The following is a 20356-nucleotide window of genomic DNA, read 5'->3' on the forward strand; positions in this document are numbered from 1 at the left end:
GCACTGGCGGTCTGTCAAAGGTATGGCAGGGAGGGAGTTCGTTACTCGACTAACAACCCTTATAAACAAAATGTGTAATCTGTTAGTATATTGATCTCTGTATAACATTGCTGCATTGCACTGGAACGCTGAAAAGCAAGTTTAGAATTAGACATCGAGTCAGAGCTGCAGGCATTCCAATCTTAAGAACTCGAAAAAACCAGAGCGAGAAAGCAAGTAATCTCCATGGCTTAATGGAAAGAGTTGTATGGATAAAAACGTTAATTGAAACAATAATCCTCATCCATCTTCCTTCTTAAAAATTATTCTTGATTGGACAATTGAGATCAAAATTTGTCATCTTTCTTGATCTTGATTTATTAGATGTCGTGAGCGCTGGTTCGATGGTGAAGCATGGCACGCTTAACTTCAAAATGACTTTGAACCATCTTTTTATAAAAGGATAGTTTTTGAGTTTGAACACCGTGCTATCAACAGCTTGAGGGAAGAGATAGAATGAACGGAGGCGATTTAATCCTTCATTAAGAGAATGTCACAACTTTGGTTAGTCCTGTGATGCAGTAAATCTGTTTACCCTCCCTTTCAATCACAGAAACATTCTCGGAGGACAGATTTGAGAGAAGCGTGGTTTGTGAACGAAAAAGCGGTAACAGAACAGCAATTTCACAAAAAGGCCATTTAAACAGCCTGTGAGGGTCCATCATTTATTTACGAAAGACAGAATGCTTCATTGATTATGAAAGTCGATAAGGCGTTGTATAGTTACCAGCCCCTACACGATCTACCTGATCTTGACGTCACCTCAAGTTCTCGGCCTATCCATGTATTGGAAGAAAAAGTTAACAACGTATATCAATTTTGAATGTGTTCAGTTCTAGACCACGTAAGTAGAATGATCTCATTTGGAAGAAGAAAGTATTGCACTAGAAGTGCAGTCTCCGTCGATGCCTTTGCTTCGTTGTGTTGCTCAACAAGAGCAGAAAACGGCCAAGCAGTATAGTGCAGAATGTACTACGGTTACATTTCTTTAAAGTGTGTTAGGTGATTGGATTCAACGAATGTATTTTTTTTCAGTGTCTTGTGTAACAAATTTAAGCTTGAATCAGCACTGGAACATAGAATGGATAAAAACTGCGTGGTCATGAAGATCCGCATGTACTTTTTTAAAATTAAATCTGTAGATTGAAATACAATGCTACCGGAAACGTTTGAGTATTTGAAAGGAGGATTTTAGAAAGTAATACAAATCACTTTTTCCAGAGACTTATTCTCTGCTTTGATAGCTGGACAAATACAGTTCCTGTGCTCAGATTATCCGAGGTATTGAGAGCTTCTTTATTTCGTTTCAAACATAGCATGATGACAGATTTTTCAGAAAGAACAATAACGTTAGACTAAGATGACAAAGGTATTATTCATCATATAGATACTACGTAGCTGATTAACATATATTTTTTTTTTCCTTAGTAAACACGCTTGTGTTTGATTGGGGGCTGTGCAGCAACATTCCAAGCTACTGAAGTGTGTGAATCCACGGTTAAGTGGCTTCGAGGTGGGTAACACGGCTCAGATCTAGAGGTGAAGCTGAAATAAAAATAAACTGCCTAAGTGAGAGGTACAGTTTACCACGGGATGTAACAATAAATCTGCAACGACAGGCTGCCCTTACCTTATCTACTACAGCGACAACCATTAACACTGATATGTCAATGCTCAACGAATAAAATTTTTTTGTAAAAATTGCATATCGCAGCAAAATAATATAAGTTGAAAAGAAATGCAAAATAACCGCGCCACAATTTCTTTCAGGCTAAAAGAAATAACGTTGACATCAAAAGTAGGAGATGATAAATGACTTTTTGACATCAAACCCTAAGCTAATTAAGCAGATCAGGGGGCTGCAGATTGCGTGCGTATGAGCTAAAAAAATTCAAGGACAAAAGCATCTGTGAGATTAAGAGAAAATATGTTGCCAAGAGAGGATACTTAATCCGTCTTAGTTGCAAAGAAAAAGAAAAGAATACCATTACAGTCAGAGTACCCAATCTTGCTGCAGGATTGTACTTGAAAATAATGATAATAAATAAATGTGCAAAATAAGATTTCAGCTCCTATTTTGCCTTCTGAATTTAGTGAAGAAGAGGTTCTGCTCCGCCAAGTGTGTCTGGCGCTGAACCGGATTATTCTGTCTCATATCAATCATCCAAAAGGGTCCATAGTGCCAGCCAACCCTTTGTCCCCCGTTTTAAAAAAAGATACATAATACCGTGTATTTTTGTGTATAAGATGCAAACGACTGGCTCATTCGTAAGCGTTCGTCGAGGCATTAAGCTCGCGGAAACACAGCTTGAACTTTTCATGTGCTTCATGTCTCGATGAACGCACAGCCGACACATTATGCAATTATTAAGATCATTTTCAATGCGGTAGAGTAAACATTTACAACGCTTTCCAAACAATTTTGTGTTTTCCAAAATGGAGTTTTCCGCTAAAAATGGCTTATTTAGGAGTAAAATTTAGTGTCAATTCTGCAAAAATACGTCGAGTTACAACAACTTTTTTTTTATAGACCCAAACGAAGGGTGACTTCAAAGAAGCACTACCTAGGCAGAAAGCACGGTCGGTGGAAAAGTTCCTCTGATATAATTAAACTTCTGATACAACCGTACTTGTCATCAGCAGTACACAAGGGAATGTGAAGGACGCTCACGCCTCTGAATTTGAAGAACGGATCTAATAGCTATGTTACAATTCAGCTTTTAGTTGGTAGTTTAAAATAACGAAACCAAAACCAAAAATAACTGAAATCTTCGTGCCCTGGACTTATTTAGATCTAATATTAACGTCAGTAAGCCAGTTTTTGATCATTTGTCTCGCCAGGGCGGAATCTTTACCGCGCTGAGAATCAAAGCTGTCCGCTAGCTCTAGATTTTGACGACAAAGTTTTGCGTTCCATTCCAGAGGTCTTTGCGCAAAAGAGTCGATGGGATGGGGACCGCGGCTCTTATAAATATGAGGGTTACTAATCGACGTGACATATGTCGTGACAGAATCCCAAAGGCTTGACATTGGAGAATTGAGACCCAAGAGACCCTCAACATTGTTTCTTACTTCCTTTTCCCCTTCTACGTCATTTTTGTTGCATTCTTCGTCATTAGAGTCTGTCGACCAACTATACGGAGCCGGATTACCCGTAACAGGGAAAGTATCAACGGAGATGGTCACAGGGAAACGGTTTTTAACTCTTATTTCACGCGCCTCACTGAGCGGGGAACCAGGGCAATCAACTCTGAACTTTCGTTGTCGAAATGTAGGCATAGCATCGTGGTCCTTGTTCTTAGGAGTAGATGGTGGAAATGGCAGCTTTATCCTTGGAATTAGTTGCTTTTGTTTATACTGAAATTCCTTAATCTTACTTTGATTTTGCACCTGTCTTTGATCAGAATGTTCCATTTGTTTTGAGCTTACCGCTTGACTGGTCTGCGATTCCAGATCTTCTACCACTTGAGGAAAATGACCTTCAAAGCAACGATTTTCTTTCATGTTGGTTTCTTTTCCCTTTAAGGCATAATGTATTTCGGAAATTTCTTGCTTCTCGCAAATCCATTTGTCAGAAAATCCATTTGATCCAGCTGGTGTTCTCTTCAATGTAAGTAAAAAAATTTAGATTCAACGGGGTTATAACGACTAACGAGGTCGTTTTATCTACAAGTTTGAGATTACCTGAAAATTGGTGTCCACGTTGGGTTCCTTTCTTCGACGACGTACACAGCTTGCCCATTGTTTTACCACTGAGCTTAAATAAAACAACTGGAGTCTTATGGTGGCTTAAGGATTCCAACTAATTTCGGAGTAATTAAGATAAAAGGTTGTTTCAAGTTGACCTGTGACGCGAGTCAGCGCTTTGCACCGAGTTCAAGATCGTTTCAGACAGTCGCACCAGAAGTGTCAGTCATGAAAAACGCATCACTGTTCATCTCAAGCCTTTCTGTTAATAGGTCAACCCAACTGGAACATTGCTGTAATCGGTGATAGTGAGATCGAGAGAAACTGTTTCATTTTAATATTAGCCGTAAGTTGATGACGGTACAGATCACTAATGCTTGAGATTTGACTGTTTAAGGTTTGACAAAATTATACGTTGAAGCGTACAATTCATTACGTTTTGAGGTAAAAAATTGACATAATGCAAACAAGTCAACCGACAGTTGGGTATAATTAGCATTTTATTAACTTGCACGCCAGTTTCGCGTTTCAATACCGCACCTACTTTCATTCTAGAGCGTTTCAGCGAATGAAATAACTGGATGTAAAGGCACATTTCCATGACAACAAACAGACTGTCATTATTTATGCATGGTGTTACAGTAAGTTCCAGAATAGCAGCAGTTTAAATCGGTTTCCAAAGTGCTATTCTTTATGAGGCACTTAACAACAGGAATATCGGAAAGCCAAAAACCTTTCACTATCAGGAGGAGCTATCCATTTGACCCGCCCATATCGGATTGGTTGTTTAGGATAAAGGAGCAGGCCATAAGATCTGATCGCAAACTCTTTGATAATCTGCCAATTTCTTTGGTGGCTTTTTAAGTAAAAATGTTGAAACTCTAGTAACATTTTGAACTTCTGTTAAGGAGCCCGAATAAATTCAAAATTCGATCGAATTCGAACAGGTTCCTCCCAAATACCAGCTGGGTGCTACTACCAAATTAGCCTGCAGTGCAGGCGTTCTGCGAAGACGAGAGAGCGTCCGGCCGTTGCAAGAAGTCTGGATGGGAGCAGAGGAGTTGAATGCTATTATGCTTATTTAGGAGAGGAAAACCAGGCTTAATGTTGCTCATAAATTCGATAACTGGTTTCTTTTGTTGTTATTGCTTTTTTTTTCTTGATATAATTATTACACCATACCCCAATATGTAATAAACATGGACTTCCAATTTAGGAGTATGATGTCGTCCCAGCGCATGTAAAGTAAACAATTGCCTTCTCTATGTGTAAATTTGGAACAAATTTTAATTTCTGTGTGGTTCAATCATGACGGCACATAGCAAATAAACGATGTAAACAAGATAATCATTGTGAAACTAGGTCATCGGTGTACCCCGAATGATTAGTTTGCGTCACAACGGTTTTTACAAACGGAGATGCCTGAAGAAAGCGCCACAACCCGAAGAAAGCGCCACAATTATCGCTTCTGAGCTCGCCTCGGTAAAGATTATTTAGCGACCTAATGAAAACAAATGCAGATGCTATACGAATATGTAAACAGTCTCATGCTTCTGTATTATGACGCTCATCAACCTAACGAACTTTTTTGAACACTTGTCGACAATTTTCTATTTTTCTTTTTTTTTTTTTGGCATAATTTTATCTCTATCATTATTGTTATTCTTAATCAAAAGGTAATTTCGCACAGTTCAAAAATTACCAACTTTGGAGTTTACATGAATCAAGAAAATAATCTCTTGCATGAAAATAATACCTTCCAATTTACTGATTGATTGTTAAGATTGATTGTGAAGAGCTCCTTTGAAATGAGGATCAGACAAGAAAATGAGTATTGCGTATGTATTCACTTTTCACTTTGCTCATGTTTGGAAACCTATTTTTAGAGCAAACCTTTTTTTTTAAGGTTCAAGATGGTTTTAATCGTGGCAGCTCAAGCTTTACATAAACAGTCTGATAAAGACTGCTTTAATGATCAAAGTTTTAAGCTAAACTTTAAGGTAATGGCTTTGGCCCGTTTTTTCAGAAGAGAGCAGGATTTAAGAGAGCTTGGCTTTCGTTATGGGTAGAAAAAGGGACACAAAAACAAACCAAAATGCAAAGAGGCTTATTGTCGTCGTGATAAAAGAACAAATATTTTAGAAAAAAAATTGACAACGAACTTTTAATGAACCACACGTCTGGTACCCAATGAGTTCTTGTTTTATTGGCGTAAAACTAATTTAAATATTTGACTTAAAGACTTAGTCTATTTCATGACATAATAATTAGTGTAAAGGGCCTCGCAATTTATCAGTGGCACCATCAAATGTCATCTGCTCCTAGGTCTCGTCTCATCGGATTTTCTTCACTGTCGCACCTCAGCGCTCTGGCTGCCTGACAGATGCTTTTCTTGTAACGAAACACCTGAACACAGACATAAACACGCTATTAAACACAACTGATTGCACTAGTGGAGTCATAAAGTCAAAGAAATAATTAAAAGTCAAATGCCGCCCCTAAATTGTTTCAAATCAGCCTAAATTACTGAAACTTTTAGATCGGCTGAGATGACGAGAAAATTTAAATACTAATTAATACTTGAACTATTTCGCCATTTTTTTCATTCTTTTTTTTTTTTATGCATTTTACTCCAACAACAGCATTACACGTAAGTGAAAGTAGGTGACTAAAAATCCGTTTCAGAGAAATAAACCTCCTAATCATTAAAAAAGACTTCCAACATTTAAACACATTTTAAAGGCAAGTTCCTAATAAGGTTTCTTTTACCAATTTCTTGTAATTTATAATTTCGAAGGTTGTTTAAATCGCTAAGCATTTATCTCCTTCATTTATTTTTTCTTTTTGACCTGGACAGACACCGAGATGTTCTCCATCCTGCACTTTGGCACGTTTTACGAATCTTTTTATAATGATAATGTCCTAAGTTTCCAATTTATTCTCGTTGCAAAAGATTGTTTCCCCATCATAATACAGAAATTAAACACCAAAAAGTTATCAAAACAATACCAAGTTCAGTTTTTAAAGACCTCAGCCCGTGATAACTTTCAACTGAAGATTTTCACAGTCAAACATGCGGATCTTAATTCCTACTATAGGTATGGCTAAGAAACTTGACTCCTTAATTTCTTTTCATTTTTACTAAAGTAAATTTATTACTTTTACCTGTGATCTCTTTCCTTTGGGGATTAAAGCAACAGCTTCAGTATCTCGAGGGCAAGTCAACAGCATTACTGAAACAGCGATGTAAACGCAAACCAAAACGAGTGATAGTCTGTACATTACTGCGAAAAATGAACGGACGAACGGACTGACGAAATCGGATGAACCCTGAGAGCGTGCCTCAATGAATGAAATATAACATAAAACACGACATAATTTATACCTATGACTAATTGTTATAACCGCCTGATGGTCTGCTCTAATTAAGTAATGTGACAGGTATGTCTTTCTAATGAAAAACAATCTTCAATTTTTTGATGGTTGTTTAGGCAGCATGTTCCGCAGGCTAATGCGTTTTGCTAAATAATTAATGACGAAATGTCTTTTTTCATTCATTTGAAAATGATCGTAATGATTAACAATAATAGCTATACGTATGTGGTGCGGAAGAGTAACAGGGAGATTTTCCAAAGGACAAAAAGTCGAAAAAAGATTAGAAAAATGATCGTGTCAATCCTTGTTAAAACATTGCTGTAAACAAAACATACACACATCGTATATTTACAAATCAACTGTGTCAATATAGAGCACACGAAAACTCGAGGGCTAAAAATACCGAGGATAGAATTCAACATGCCAAATAAAAGACTTTTTAAATATCTACTGTATGAGGAGAAGTTCCGTTATGGAAGAGATAGCCGCAAGAATATTTTAAAAAATATTTCGTGCAGTTTTCTTAAATTGATGATATTACAATCAGCGCCGGTTCTCTGGTGACAATATCCTCCAGGTGTAGAGTTCCTCTTGGATCCTAAGCGTCGGTAATTATTTTCAGTCAAGTAAGCAGTGTTGAATCTACACCCTTCGACGAGGTCATGGCTCGAAATTTTGTTAATTTTCTTTTCTTTTTTCGTTTTAATTTTTTATTGGCTAGATAATTCGCAGTTTAGTAAAATTCAACTAGTTATTTTAGGAATCAAGGTTTTTTTTTTTTCGGTAAGTCTACTCATCTATAAATGATTACCGTGGCTTGGTTATTCTCACAAAAATTAAGATTAAAATTAAAAAAAAAAGCAATGGCATATGACATCATCGTATGAGTTCCTAACAGGTGAAAGGACAGTTTGAACGCAAAGAGACTTCCTTCGCGTTACTCTTTTCTTCGCTTTCAGTTATGAAGGACAATAGAAAACACAAGGATCCTCGCTAAAATTTGCCTCGCTCCCAACCTGCGGCTTCGTAGCTCGGTCGGTAGTAGCGCTTAACTAGTGTCTGGGAGGCACAGGTTTGAAACCCGTCGAAGCCTTAAATATTTTTATTCAGGCTTCTTTCCTGTACTGGCTAAAATTGCAGCACACCTGCTACAATTTTTTTCAGAAAAGGGACATTTGCCTCTAGTAGCTAGTGGGAAAGGGCTTTGTGAAGTTTTATTCCACTGGTTAGAATGAGTCGATTTCTTGGATGGCGAAAGATATCTGTGGATGCAAAAACCCTCTTGGACTTTCGTCATTATAAAGTTTTCATTTTTTTAGGAAATAAAATAAAGCATCATTTGAGCTAGCCTAACATGTAAGTGAAAAGTAATAATGATAAAGTACTGCGATAAGGTGTTTCAAAAGCGTTGTTTCTGCGAGTTTAATTACAACAGCGCTATGGCAAGTTAACAATCAATAATACTTCAAAATTAGCGTGCATTATGTAGAATGGCGCCATTACAATAAAAAAGTCAAACGTAAAATGATAACATTTGGGCCAAATTCAAACAGAGTAGACAACTTAAAACAAAAATTGCGTTCCCACTTCCTTTGATGTCGTTGACAGTTTTTGACTGACTTCAAGAGCATTTGATGGGTGATTTAACCCTGAGTGTAAAATTTTGAACAGAATCATGGTTCCTGATAGACACTTTTTTGTTTTGTAAGTGTAAATGACGCGACATTGATATGTTCTAAAACGGCTTAGTCTGTTAAAGCGTCTTGAGACAGGTACCAACGTAAACGATAATAGGTCAATAAAGTCAAGACAAATTCTGGCTCTATCACTTTTACGTACACTGGCAGACCCTGCCATTGATCGACGAGGTAAAAACACGATCTGTCACTTCAGTCAGTAAAGAAGGAGTTCCAAAAGAAGCAGAAACGGTAACATTATTGATAACAACAGCTATTTCAGTAAAATATTTAGATTGTTTCATCGCAAGGAAATACTCTATTAAAAAGTAAAGTAGAATTTGAATTTATTGTCATGTTTTTTGTTTTTTTGTTTTTTTTTTTTTATGTGAGACGTGGAAAGCTGAGAGGAGACTTGGAAAGTTGGAAAGGAGAGGTGAACAGGCTGATAGAATTAAAAAGACTTCATGACTTCATCGTCCATCGCTTCAGTCAGAAGAGTAATGCCCCTTGAAAATCCATTGAATCATCATACGAAAGAACCAAACAGTTTCAATCACTTTTTGAAATTAGTTCTGCGGTGGAAGAGCAGTAATGCGAGCCGGCATTTAACCGGGCACGCACTTGTGATCTTCCAGCTTTCGCCGCTACTGAAATACTTTCAAGTTGATATTGATAACACTGTAAATAGTTTTTCAGTAAAAAAAAAAATAAACTGATTGTTTTCTATTTAGCTCTTAAATGTATTTTGTTTTGTTTAACCGCAGGAAGGAACATGATTGCTTCACTTCATAGGGTTGCTTTTAGATTGAAAAAAAAAACGAAACAAAACAAAATTGCCAAAGAAGTTTTGTGAAGAAATATACTTGACAGAAGACGGATGACTCGATTACATTGAGATTTTGTATATTCATTTATTTCATGAGCCCCGGCGAAAGAAATGGGCGAATAAAAGTGAGTTTCATTTTTTGGCAGGAATATTCTGCTATGGCTGTTTTTATCCGTTCTCTTTAAAACGGGCCGATTTTCCGTTACACTGTTCGGAACACGCACGCCGCCGATCAGCGTTGCATTACGACATGAGTCAGCGATATAGTAACTAACAGTAGCATGATATCACAGGCCAATACAATTTTAAGCGAGACCAGTATCTTTCCCTTCAAGTGAAATCCGCATTAAATTGTCTCTCGTCTGAGCGACTCCAACTAACTCATAACCATAAAAAAAAACCTATAACATCTCTCTTAGGATAATTTCTTTTTTTTTTTTTTTTATCTCATAAAAATGTTAGGTTATCCTGAGTATTGATTATCGTTTGCGTTTCTGAAATTTAAAAATGAATGAAAAAGAAATTGGACCGATGAAAGCGGCTAATATTGATAAAGTGAATACACGTGAATGCCAATTAACATCAAATATATCGCATAGCAAATTTTTTGTTTTCAGCTGTTGGCCCAACACAATCATAGAAGAGGCTGAGTAATCCTTATCAACATTTTTTTTTCCTTCTTTTTTTTTGAAGGAAAATGTTAATTTTAGTAATCGCTTCCGTTTCATTTTGATTGTAGACATATTGAAATTGAAATGTTGTTAATAATTGATAATCGCTGTCAGAAACGTATGGAAATTTAACCGAAAGTCTATCTATGACTTCCCGTACACCTATTGATTTAAATACAAAATGCGTCAAAGGTTCAATCTTTTGACGTATTGTTTACAAAATGGGCAAAATTACGGTAAAAGCATCGGACATTTAACCATATAGCAAATGCGTGGACAAATGGGGAATCGCTGACAGAAATCTGTATTTCCGTTGATAATCACCCTGCAAAAGAGATCGGAAAACATATTTAAGTTGTTCTGCTCAATGGATCCGTTTCGGCTTTGATTCCATTTTTTAAATCTAGCCAATCGGAGGACAGAGCATGACAGTTTATAGCTGGAATACAATTTACGAGTTTGGCCAGCATGCGCACATACGTAACACTACAAAAATACTGTTGTTTCTGAATATATTACACACCGCCAGCGATGTGAAGCGCAAGCCATCTTAATATTGTAATATTCACCCGTGTCAATGCCATTCGCTCAGCCTTAATCAGATGCTCTCTTCACTAAACCTGTTAAGTTAATATTTACAATTGAAGTGTCGAAATATTTTCGAGAAATGAACGACAATGGAGAGAGAAAACGAGTTGCCTTTGTCTCCTCCGGTAATTATCACTCCAGATATGTCGAGCTATCCGACGAAATTTCGCGAAAAGAAGATACAATCAAGGACTTCATTGGCAACTGATAGATTTTCTTGCATTTCGTTTCTAACAACGAGCCAAAGAAGTGATCATACTGTATGGATACCAAGATGGCGGAGTCTTCCATGCGACCTCGAAAAAGAAATCTGGTACGATGATTGCCCAGAGTTTTTAAAAGCCTGGTCGAGATATCGAATCACTAATATGGCTCGCCGGTACAAAACAATGGATTATATTCACATGGTTCTCGCTGATACAAGCGCAGATCTTTATTCCGAATTGGACGGTTGCTGTGATCTATCAACTGCAGTCGGTATATCAGTAAGTAGGGATTTATTGAACTGTTCTGCGGATTTTTCGGAAAATGGATCTGGAATTGTCCCACGAAGTGCATCAGATGAAAATATACAATATTGTGACCGCGAAGGGGACAGGCAGTGGCATCTGACTCAGATGAATTTGAATTATGCCCTCGCTTCATCGCGAACGTGTTCGACTGAAGAACTCAACAAGGACCAGAGGAATATTCATAGAATTGAAAAATGGCTTAAAAGATGTAACAGTGGTACGAATTGATAGATAATAGTTTTAAAGAGTATGTGGTAAACCAAAGAACTACGATGAAAGCTTTGGGTATGTTGGTGTAAGTGCCAACAGCTGTTTCTTTTTTTTTTTCTCTTATATGGAAATTTTCTCTGCTCGCGATATAAAATCCGCTTTTGTGGCGACACTTTATTGTCCTGTTAAAGTACATTAAGAACTACCTTAGATGATTAAATGACCCGTTTTGAGGCATACTTTGCGTGAATGAAATTTTGCTTTTCCGACCGAAGCGTGTAATGTTTATCTGACACACAATTACGTTAGTATTGTGATTTTTGCCGTTAGAACATGTGTACCTAAATGTACGAAAATGTTTCTCTTTTCCGGAAAAAGTTTTTGCATTTTTTCCCCACACGTTCATTAAATGTCATATCATACCTTTAAACTGATTGCCATTGATTTACAAGTAACTATAATCACGAAACAAGTTCCTGTATGATTTGGTTTAAGCGTTCTGTGATCTTTTGTTGATGATTAGAAATCATGTTTGCCCTGAAATTTGCATGCGATTTCACGCCAGCTTTCCTGTGCAGAAAGGAAAAAGGCCTGGTCAAACAAACTCATCGAATTGCGTCTTTCACAAATTAACTTGCAGAGCAAAATTGACGTTTGTGGCTGAGGAAGACATGGATTTATAGATGATCAGATAAGATGAATTTTCACTGAGTCTACGCAATTCAGCTGTGGTATATTTACTACATCAGTTGCTTTATTACTTGTCGAGTTGAATGCGATGAACAATTGAAATCGTCCATCACTTTGAGCCAAAGCTTACTTAAAGAGGTATGAAAAGAGTCTTTCGCTCACACAGAATGTTACAACTTCCTTTCCACTCACAAATTGAATCAAAACAATGAACAAAAAAGTCATTGTGAAAGCTGCAGGGAAGTCCATTTGTTTATTGCTTACATACGTGGGAAGTTACTTTTTTAACTAAAAAAAGTTATAATTCAAAACATCTCTCCTGTGAGGCTCTTCAAATGGCAACATCACAATGTTTTTCAGCTGTTCATGAATCCTACTGTTTCATGCAAATCTCGATAAGCAGTGGAAGAGCTTTTCCTTGTATACAACCGCGATTTATGAAGCAACTTAAGCGTTGTAATAATTATCATTCAAACGCCATATGTCGTAGAAAATTAGGATAGGAATATGAGACCCGTAAACTTGCAACGAAACAAAGTTCTTTCTAATAGATCTTTTTTTTCAGCCAAATATTTCATCCTTAACTGATTAACCGTGAGGTCAACATCACGGATGGATATTGGCCTAGTAAGGTTTTGTGGTGAATATTGGACCGGGTAAAATATGCCATAGATGATCGTTAATCTGGGTTGTGCGTTCTTAATTTATCCATTTGTCGGTAACATCTATAGATAAGTATCCAATTAACTGAGGCATAAGAATAGTTTCCGATTCTATCAGGAGCTTAATCCTTGGTATATATCGCAAATTGAATCACAGAATTATTTAATTTGATGAAAGCAACCATATATTTCATAGAAATAAAAACTGGGATGTCGTAATCAAGAATTGCACTTGTCCAATTGAGCTTAACGATGCTGCCTCACGATATTGCCCCTAGCCACTGGTTCAGGTCCTAAACGCTCAGATGTGGGATTTGAAGTCGTTTCAAGCAAAGATACTAACAGCCAGGACCCAAGTTATCCAATTCTGCTTGCGTGGCTGGCAATTACGCTTTAAAGTAATCCACCAACTGCGCAAGTTAATCCAATACGGCGACCGCAGTTATATCACAGGAGGTAACGCTGTCTTCAAAGACAAAGGGTTGAGAACTTCAAGCCACTGCAGAGGGTAGTAAAGGAGAGAAATGGGGGAGCCTGATCCCGTTTCATGTACAAATTTTTTAGACAATTCACGCATCATGTATGTAAAAGGAAAACGTTGCGAAATATTTCTCCTTCTTAAGGAACGAAAGAAAAATTCACGGGTCACGTATAGGGGATAACTTATTACGCCCCACGCTGGTTCATAGATTAACCTTTCTGTGAAGTTCACGCGTCACGTATAAACTATTTGTCACGCTCAATGCAAGTCTTTAAATCACGACAATTATGGCGGTCTTAAATTGTTATATAAATACACAATACCCGGACTATAACGAACTTGGCAAGATTACCAAATACAGTGCGCTAATCTAGTTGTTGGTTTGAATTTCCTTTGCAGCTTCAAGGTATAGAAGCAATATTTATTCTCACAATTTTAGAGATTGTCCTATTTGGAGCTCTGATACTTCACCCTTTAAGACACGAGCCTAGATCTCTGCAACTAAAAGATGACTTCATAGTATGCAATTCCATGACGGTGTTCTTAGATAAAACTTCAACTTCCGAGTTACAAGAACTTCCTTGTTTAAACCTATCCCAGATGCGTAGAGAGCGCAGTAAAAGCGAAATAATTTTATATAATTAGTATCATTGTTATTTCGGAGCAAAGTGAGGAAGTTTGAAAGCTTTATAAACAGGAAGACCTGTGTACTTATCTTTCATGATCACTTTTGGTAAATTTTATTTTCCCAGTAATGGTTAAGCATTTAATCAAGTAATGCCTGGATCTGTTGTGATTAACTGAGTGATGATCTCAGATAACCGATTGGATTTTTTTTCTTCTAAATGAAAAAGGAACCCATTCCCAGACAGGTTTTTGAACTTTAGTTTTTTTTAGCAGTCAATTTGGGTTGAAGGCAACAGTAACCAAGTTTATATAAACAGCAAAATAATATAATGTCTCCAACCTCTTTTACTGACGCGCGCGCATAAACATTTCGCCACAGACAGGGAATCACCCAGTCAGCTGCTTCGTCAGCTTATGAATTTGATCAGGTTCTACTTCAGGAGTACAGCAAAAATTAAAAAGGCTTGAACAGAAAATTCTGTATCATACCTAGTCGAATTCGAAGCTGTGCTAAGCTCTCAAGCAAGCAATCAAGAGGACCCGGTGATTTCTTTTGTCTGGGAAAAGACAGAGTCGTCTCGTTTTCCTGCCGTTTTTAGCCACACTCTCCTTATTTCTAGCCTCCATCGCGGCTGTTCTTTGGGACGTTTTGCAACGCTCGCCCGAACAGACCTCTGGGACATGCCAAGAGCTATGAAGGAGGCTCGCTTCAATCGCAAGCGTCATGTCTCCCGCGCCCACTTTTTCGCCCCTTTCAACTCACTGAGAGCCTAGTACAGGCCAGTCGAATTCTCGCCTCATAAATCTAATGTTAGTTAATCAAACTGACAAACAAACGGAACCTCGTGCTTCCTCGTCTCGCTTTCTTAGAGTAAATCTTTAAGTTGTACCTTAGGACGAACTTGAGATGGCTGAGCAGTAACACCGAGGAATTCGCATCAAGAATGGTGCTCGCCTAATGAATGAAAATGCAGAACTCTGATCGAAGAAAAATGCAGAATGAATTCGCAGCATAGAAAAGTCGGCTTAAGAACAGGAAATAACGGATGAATCTTGCGAGAAAATTGTTTCGTTTAGTCAACTAACTATCCACATTCCTCTCTTCAACCGCAGTTCATATATATATATATATATATATATATGATTTTCATATATTTGCAGCCACTTATTAACTATGGAGGTTTGCAAAAAAAGCGGGAATAAGCGCCCGTCGAAAGTACTTCACATAAAGGGTGCAGAAATTCGTAACACGTGGACCCCTCCCCCACCCTCCTCCCTTCCTCTCTTTGAAAATGCACCATTGACTGTTACTGTTATAAAGCTACAATTTTAATTATCAGCTCCCAAGAAAAAGGACTTCAGAGACCGAAGATGTTTGAGCTTTAGCCATGACTTACAACTGAATAAATGGCGAAAAAGGAAAGGCAATGAAGGATTTTGCCTCTTAGCTAAACTATTTTTTTTTCAATTTACCTCTAAAAATATGCTACTAGTTGAGTTTACCTTTCAACTATTTGGTTAAGCTAGAAAGGATCCTCTCTTGGTTTAAGTTAGTTTAAATAGTACGTTCTTATGTTTACATCTAAGACTGAATACATCTTTGATTCCTCTTCTTGACGAGTTCTGCAAATTCACAGTTTTTCTCGAATCTCTTTGTTTGGCACACTGTAAGAGAAAAAAGGAAACGCATGTCTTAGGAATGTGATGCTCATGATAATGATTTCATGTCATGTCCCCTGAATTTTATATTATATGCAACACAAAACTGGTGCTAAAACGTAACTCATTTAAATAACAGACAAGCTTTCTGCGGGCCTGTTTCTTGTTAGTTACAGTTTGTATGTTTGATTTATATGCGTCAATCAATTTCAACCTAAAGGTATTGTCTGTCGGTGCTCAAGAGAAATAGACTTATTTAGAAATTGAGATATTTGCGCTACAAAATTATCGCCTGAAGCTGCAAACGGGAAAGTTGGCAAATGTATCTAAACTATATAATGTACAATTCAATTTAGGCATGTTAAAGACATTATAAACTGTTCATAATCTCTTGCCATGTTTCATGTTGTTACCATTTAATTATCTTGTGTTATTGTCTTTTCGTAAGTTGGTTCTTGTTTGTTATTATTGTTGCTGGTGCAGTCGGACAGAGAACTGGTCTATCTACCTGTCTATCCACTGGTCTATCTACTATTGGTGTTAAGTCAAAACAATCAAGTGCTAAGCTTACCTGTTTTTATTTTTTTGCATGGCAAGTTTGCTCTCAATTCTGAGCCACTTTCTCACTTTGCGCATTGTCTCTCCGCTCCAGGCTTCTATCAAGCTAGTGGACGACAGGAGTAGTTTTTTTCTGAGAGCATCCTCGTGTCCACTGATCAGGAATGCCCGCCCTGCCCTAAGAGAGGGGCACGTCGAATTGGTATAACTCCAGATCTCCACACGCCCTTTGTGGATTGGAACATAACCTTGTTTATAAACTTTGGCGGCTTTCCCATGGAATATCGTCTCTTGGTTTTCACGTTTTTCAATCAAAATTACCTTGAATTTCATGACTGAAAGATTACAACAGAGATCATTGATGTGGAAGCCTGTGAACCTTTAATTTATATAAGATAATTTTAAGATCAGAGTTTTCAAGAGAGTCCAACAGCTTTAAAAATCTACTTCACGGCTATTCCCTACAATTGCATTGGGATCGCTATTGCCGATGAAGTTAACCGTGATAAGTACACATATGTTACAATGGCGGCTTTTTCTTCATCATTGAAATCCGCTGGAAGGGTGAATTGTCATTTTCAGTCGAAAAAGCTGAATTAGATCTTGTTTTTCTATATTTAACAGGGAAAACTAATCGTGGTATTTAGCTGTTTTAGTCACCAAACCTGAAGGTTTCGCTTTGCTTGATAAAAAAAAACACTTTTTTTCAGTTTCAAGCATATGTACATTCTTACCATAATCATACTGGCCGCTGGCATAAAACCTGTAATCAGCTGGAGGTCTACTCTCGCACGGAGCGACATTAACGATCTCTGAAATTGGATAAAAAAAAACGGATGTCTTAAAAATTGATGTAAAAACAAAAAAAGTTGTTAGTTAGTATGTACACTGTTGCTTTGATCCACCCACAACAAACGACATCCGCCCTGCCGATCATCCGTTCATAGTTTTTGCGGTTTTCTCCGTGTGTGAAGCTTGATTTTTATTTTTAAGCGAGCTTCAAGGGTATCATGCACGGATGACAGTGTTCCTTTGACTTTTTCCAACGTCACATAAGCTTTGACTCGTGTATGTCCTGTCACGGATATCGTCTTTCCGAGGGTCTGTGATGTGACATATCGGCAATTGCACGAATCATATCTTAAAAGAAACAGCCTAATAATCGAATAAATGCATTCAGGTTTTGGGATAATGATTTAAACGACGTCTGAAGTAACGTGCCGTTTTAGAAAATCCACGGACTTCGGGTTTTCAGTTTTATGGGTGATAAGTTCAAGGGTAATTTTTTTCCTTCTTGTTTTCAGGTGTTAGGTATAAGCCTTCTTGACACTGTCTACAAAATTGACGTTTATATAAAACGTTTGGCCAAATCGAAAATGCTTTAACTTTACCTTAACCCTAAGACACTGTTTTTTGGTCTGTTCGAGTTTGTGTTTTTTGTCATGCTTTGTTTGTTTTATTCACTTTGTTATAATTGACCCTATTTGATCCCCACATGATCATTGCGTGAAAAGAAGTAAGCGACAATGAGGTCATAATGGCCGCCGTCTCTATCAATGATATCTTAATAATCATCTGTGGTTATTGTATCTATCTTACACAACACTATCAATCACTGACAAATGAAAAATTTTATCGGGAGAATGCTGAAAAATTGACACTTTCAGAAGAGTTCCGACAACATATGAACGTAAATCCAAAACAAACATTCCGGATGAGCCGGATAAGAAATTCGCAAGGTGGGCTGTACATTCAGGAAATTATTTCAGCGTATTCATTCATTAAGTACCACCAATCAATTTGCCAACATCCGTGGGATAAATCTTGTAATGAAGTGGGTGTCTCAGGCCTCTTAATGAGCAGACGCACACATTGAAATCTCCTGTTTTAAATTTCAAAGATACTTGCTGAAGGATCTCATCTTATCGTATCTGATAGCGCTTATCTCAGTAATGGAAATTAAAACATTTGTCCCTGAGATTTTCAATGGAGTTTTGAGTCAGATTTTCGACTTGATCTTTTAAAGTTGTTCTCGCGAGAGAATGATCAAGAGAAACTTTGTTTTCTTTACGAATAATAAATGAAGAAGAGTTCAATTTTCCAAAAATTTAGAAACGATGAATCATTTCAATCCCAGTGTAAGATGTACAAGAGCTATTGCTTTTGTTCACTGATTCCAAATAAACACTCGAGCTTCAGGAAAAAGAATGGAAGCACACTTTGACTCTATGAAATAGTGGTATCGCTCACCGCTGTGTTGTTTACACCCACTCTCCACCCGTTAACCGACTTCACACAAAATGTCTTCACGATCATGAAAACCAACGAAAATAACTTTTAGTTCAAATTTTCCTGCTAAGTGCCATGAAAATTGTCTTATCATTGTTACCTTTGTGTTAATTTCCCTAAAAATTACGCCAAATAGGTCTTGAAAATGATGATAGTCGATTCTTCGGCAAAAATTCACTCTCGGCCACGTCGCTAGTACACACCAGTAACTTCGCATTTCTTCATTATTTCAGGAAGCTGTCTTGTTGAAAATATCTGTCTTACGATCAGCAGCCATCGCAAGCAGCCTCTGTAAGACAGCTTTTAAGATCTTAAAGTGCTTTATCACAACTCTTCGACCTGTTTTCTTGCGGAGAAATGGAGAGAGCATCATTTAAGTCTACCTAGCGGGTAACTTGCGCGCTAATGCTCTTCAACGTAATTTGTTATCTCTGATATCAAAGCCACAAATTGGCCCTTACTGAAAGGCTATAAACCGCGCTTGAAATACAAAACGAATCTCATAATCACTTACTTGTTGGTTTTGGCTCAGCAATGAAAGATTCCGGCTGAATACACACACTATCTTTGAACTGAGGTAGTTCTTCGCATTTCACAAAGCTCGGCCAGTACTGTATTACGGCTGAACAGTCCGCCTTGATTCGCTCGCACAAGGAACGGCAGGGCCTTATTACGTTCTCTTCTTCGATTCCTGGCAAGCATATCGGCAGATAGAAGGAGCAAAGGAAAAACTCGGCGTGTTTGGAGCAGTTCGCTTGCTTCACCAGAGGGCTAAATAGCTGAATGGCTCTGTTGGCTATAAATTCGCTTTGATGACCAAATATGTTTGGAAAACGCGTTAAGTTGTATGGGAGTACACGGCTGCATAATGGATTAGTAATTTTGCCGCACTTCGGCTGAAAACTGAACCGAAATCCGTCGGCTGCGAAGAGGCCCACTGCGAGTAGACCCAAAAGCCGTACAGAATACATGAAAAAAATTTTTTTCGTGGACGAGAGATGAAAATTCACGACTTAAAAAAACTATGCACTTCCCCAAATTGTTTGATTGCTTTTATATGCGCTCGCCTTCGTAAAGTATGTGAAGTACGCCTTAGTTCTAACATTAAGCCGGATAATCAACGGTGTGTTTTTCAACTAGCTAGACAGCCTTACTCTTAACCTTTGCACCACACGGAGATGAGGATTATGTAATGAAAAATGTCGGTTTCTGTGCGTTATCTGAGCTCGATCAAAAGATTGGTCCAAACTTTCCCAAACACTCAAAAGGAAGAAATCAGACAATGGTTTTCTTTATGTCGTGTTCACGATGGCGGGGAAGGATTAACACGCAGTCTGTACAACATACACGATATTCTAACATTGTACGTGATAATCATTCAACAGGGATCTAAGATCTATTACGATCAGTATCGAAGTACCTGGTAGATCAGGCTTGTAAACAACTGTTTAGTCTTGACAGATGACTTGTAAAACATAATCGTGAACATGACTGAGATTCCTTCCACATTCGCTAACCAGCTGCTTCACGACATTTTTTTCAAAACTCTTGCCTCTAACCGAGTTCTTACCGAACTTTCGCCCAAAGGCAAAGTGTTCCCCTGATGGTATAAAGGTGACCGATTCTTAAAGCATTTGATCGCCTTATAACGGTCACTTTGCCTGAAAAGGGATTATCAGAAACAAAATGCCATGGACTTTAGTATAGTTTCCTGGCCGCGTTCTCGAAGATTATGTCTTCGTGCGAGTATCTCCCGGACCTAATCCGGGTGGAGAAAAATCAAAGCTATTTGACTGTGTATCT

At 37.8% G+C, this 20356-nt stretch overlaps 2 protein-coding genes and 2 long non-coding RNA genes across 5 annotated transcripts; 2 read left to right on the forward strand and 2 right to left on the reverse strand.

Annotated features, from left to right (window-relative positions):
• Nucleotides 1-441: 441 nt before the first annotated feature.
• Nucleotides 442-9419, forward strand: LOC136279799 (uncharacterized). 2 transcript variants are annotated; one of them, XR_010717004.1, is made up of 3 exons: nt 442-883; nt 1468-1552; nt 9171-9419. It is a non-coding gene; the product is annotated as an uncharacterized lncRNA (long non-coding RNA). The 2 variants fall into 2 exon arrangements; XR_010717005.1 differs by lacking the exon at nt 9171-9419 and adding an exon at nt 2570-3477.
• Nucleotides 5913-7460, reverse strand: LOC136279865 (uncharacterized). Its single transcript, XR_010717033.1, has 2 exons — nt 6892-7460; nt 5913-6132 (listed from the first exon to the last, which is right to left on the reverse strand). It is a non-coding gene; the product is annotated as an uncharacterized lncRNA (long non-coding RNA).
• A 1334-nt stretch (nt 9420-10753) lies between the features above and the next one.
• Nucleotides 10754-12005, forward strand: LOC131774459 (uncharacterized). Its single transcript, XM_059090479.2, has one exon. It carries the CDS (start codon nt 10955-10957, stop codon nt 11603-11605), a length of 651 nt encoding a protein of 216 aa, XP_058946462.1. The 5' UTR covers nt 10754-10954; the 3' UTR covers nt 11606-12005.
• A 3312-nt stretch (nt 12006-15317) lies between these two features.
• LOC131774471 (secreted frizzled-related protein 3) lies at nt 15318-19602 on the reverse strand. Its single transcript, XM_059090495.2, has 4 exons — nt 19068-19602; nt 16999-17076; nt 16278-16599; nt 15318-15712 (listed from the first exon to the last, which is right to left on the reverse strand). Exons 1-4 carry the CDS (start codon nt 19522-19524, stop codon nt 15679-15681), a joined length of 891 nt encoding a protein of 296 aa, XP_058946478.2. The 5' UTR covers nt 19525-19602; the 3' UTR covers nt 15318-15678.
• Nucleotides 19603-20356: the final 754 nt, after the last annotated feature.

The sequence above is a fragment of the Pocillopora verrucosa genome, chromosome 3 (assembly GCF_036669915.1).
Source record: "Pocillopora verrucosa isolate sample1 chromosome 3, ASM3666991v2, whole genome shotgun sequence".
Classification (NCBI taxonomy): Eukaryota; Metazoa; Cnidaria; class Anthozoa; order Scleractinia; family Pocilloporidae; genus Pocillopora; species Pocillopora verrucosa.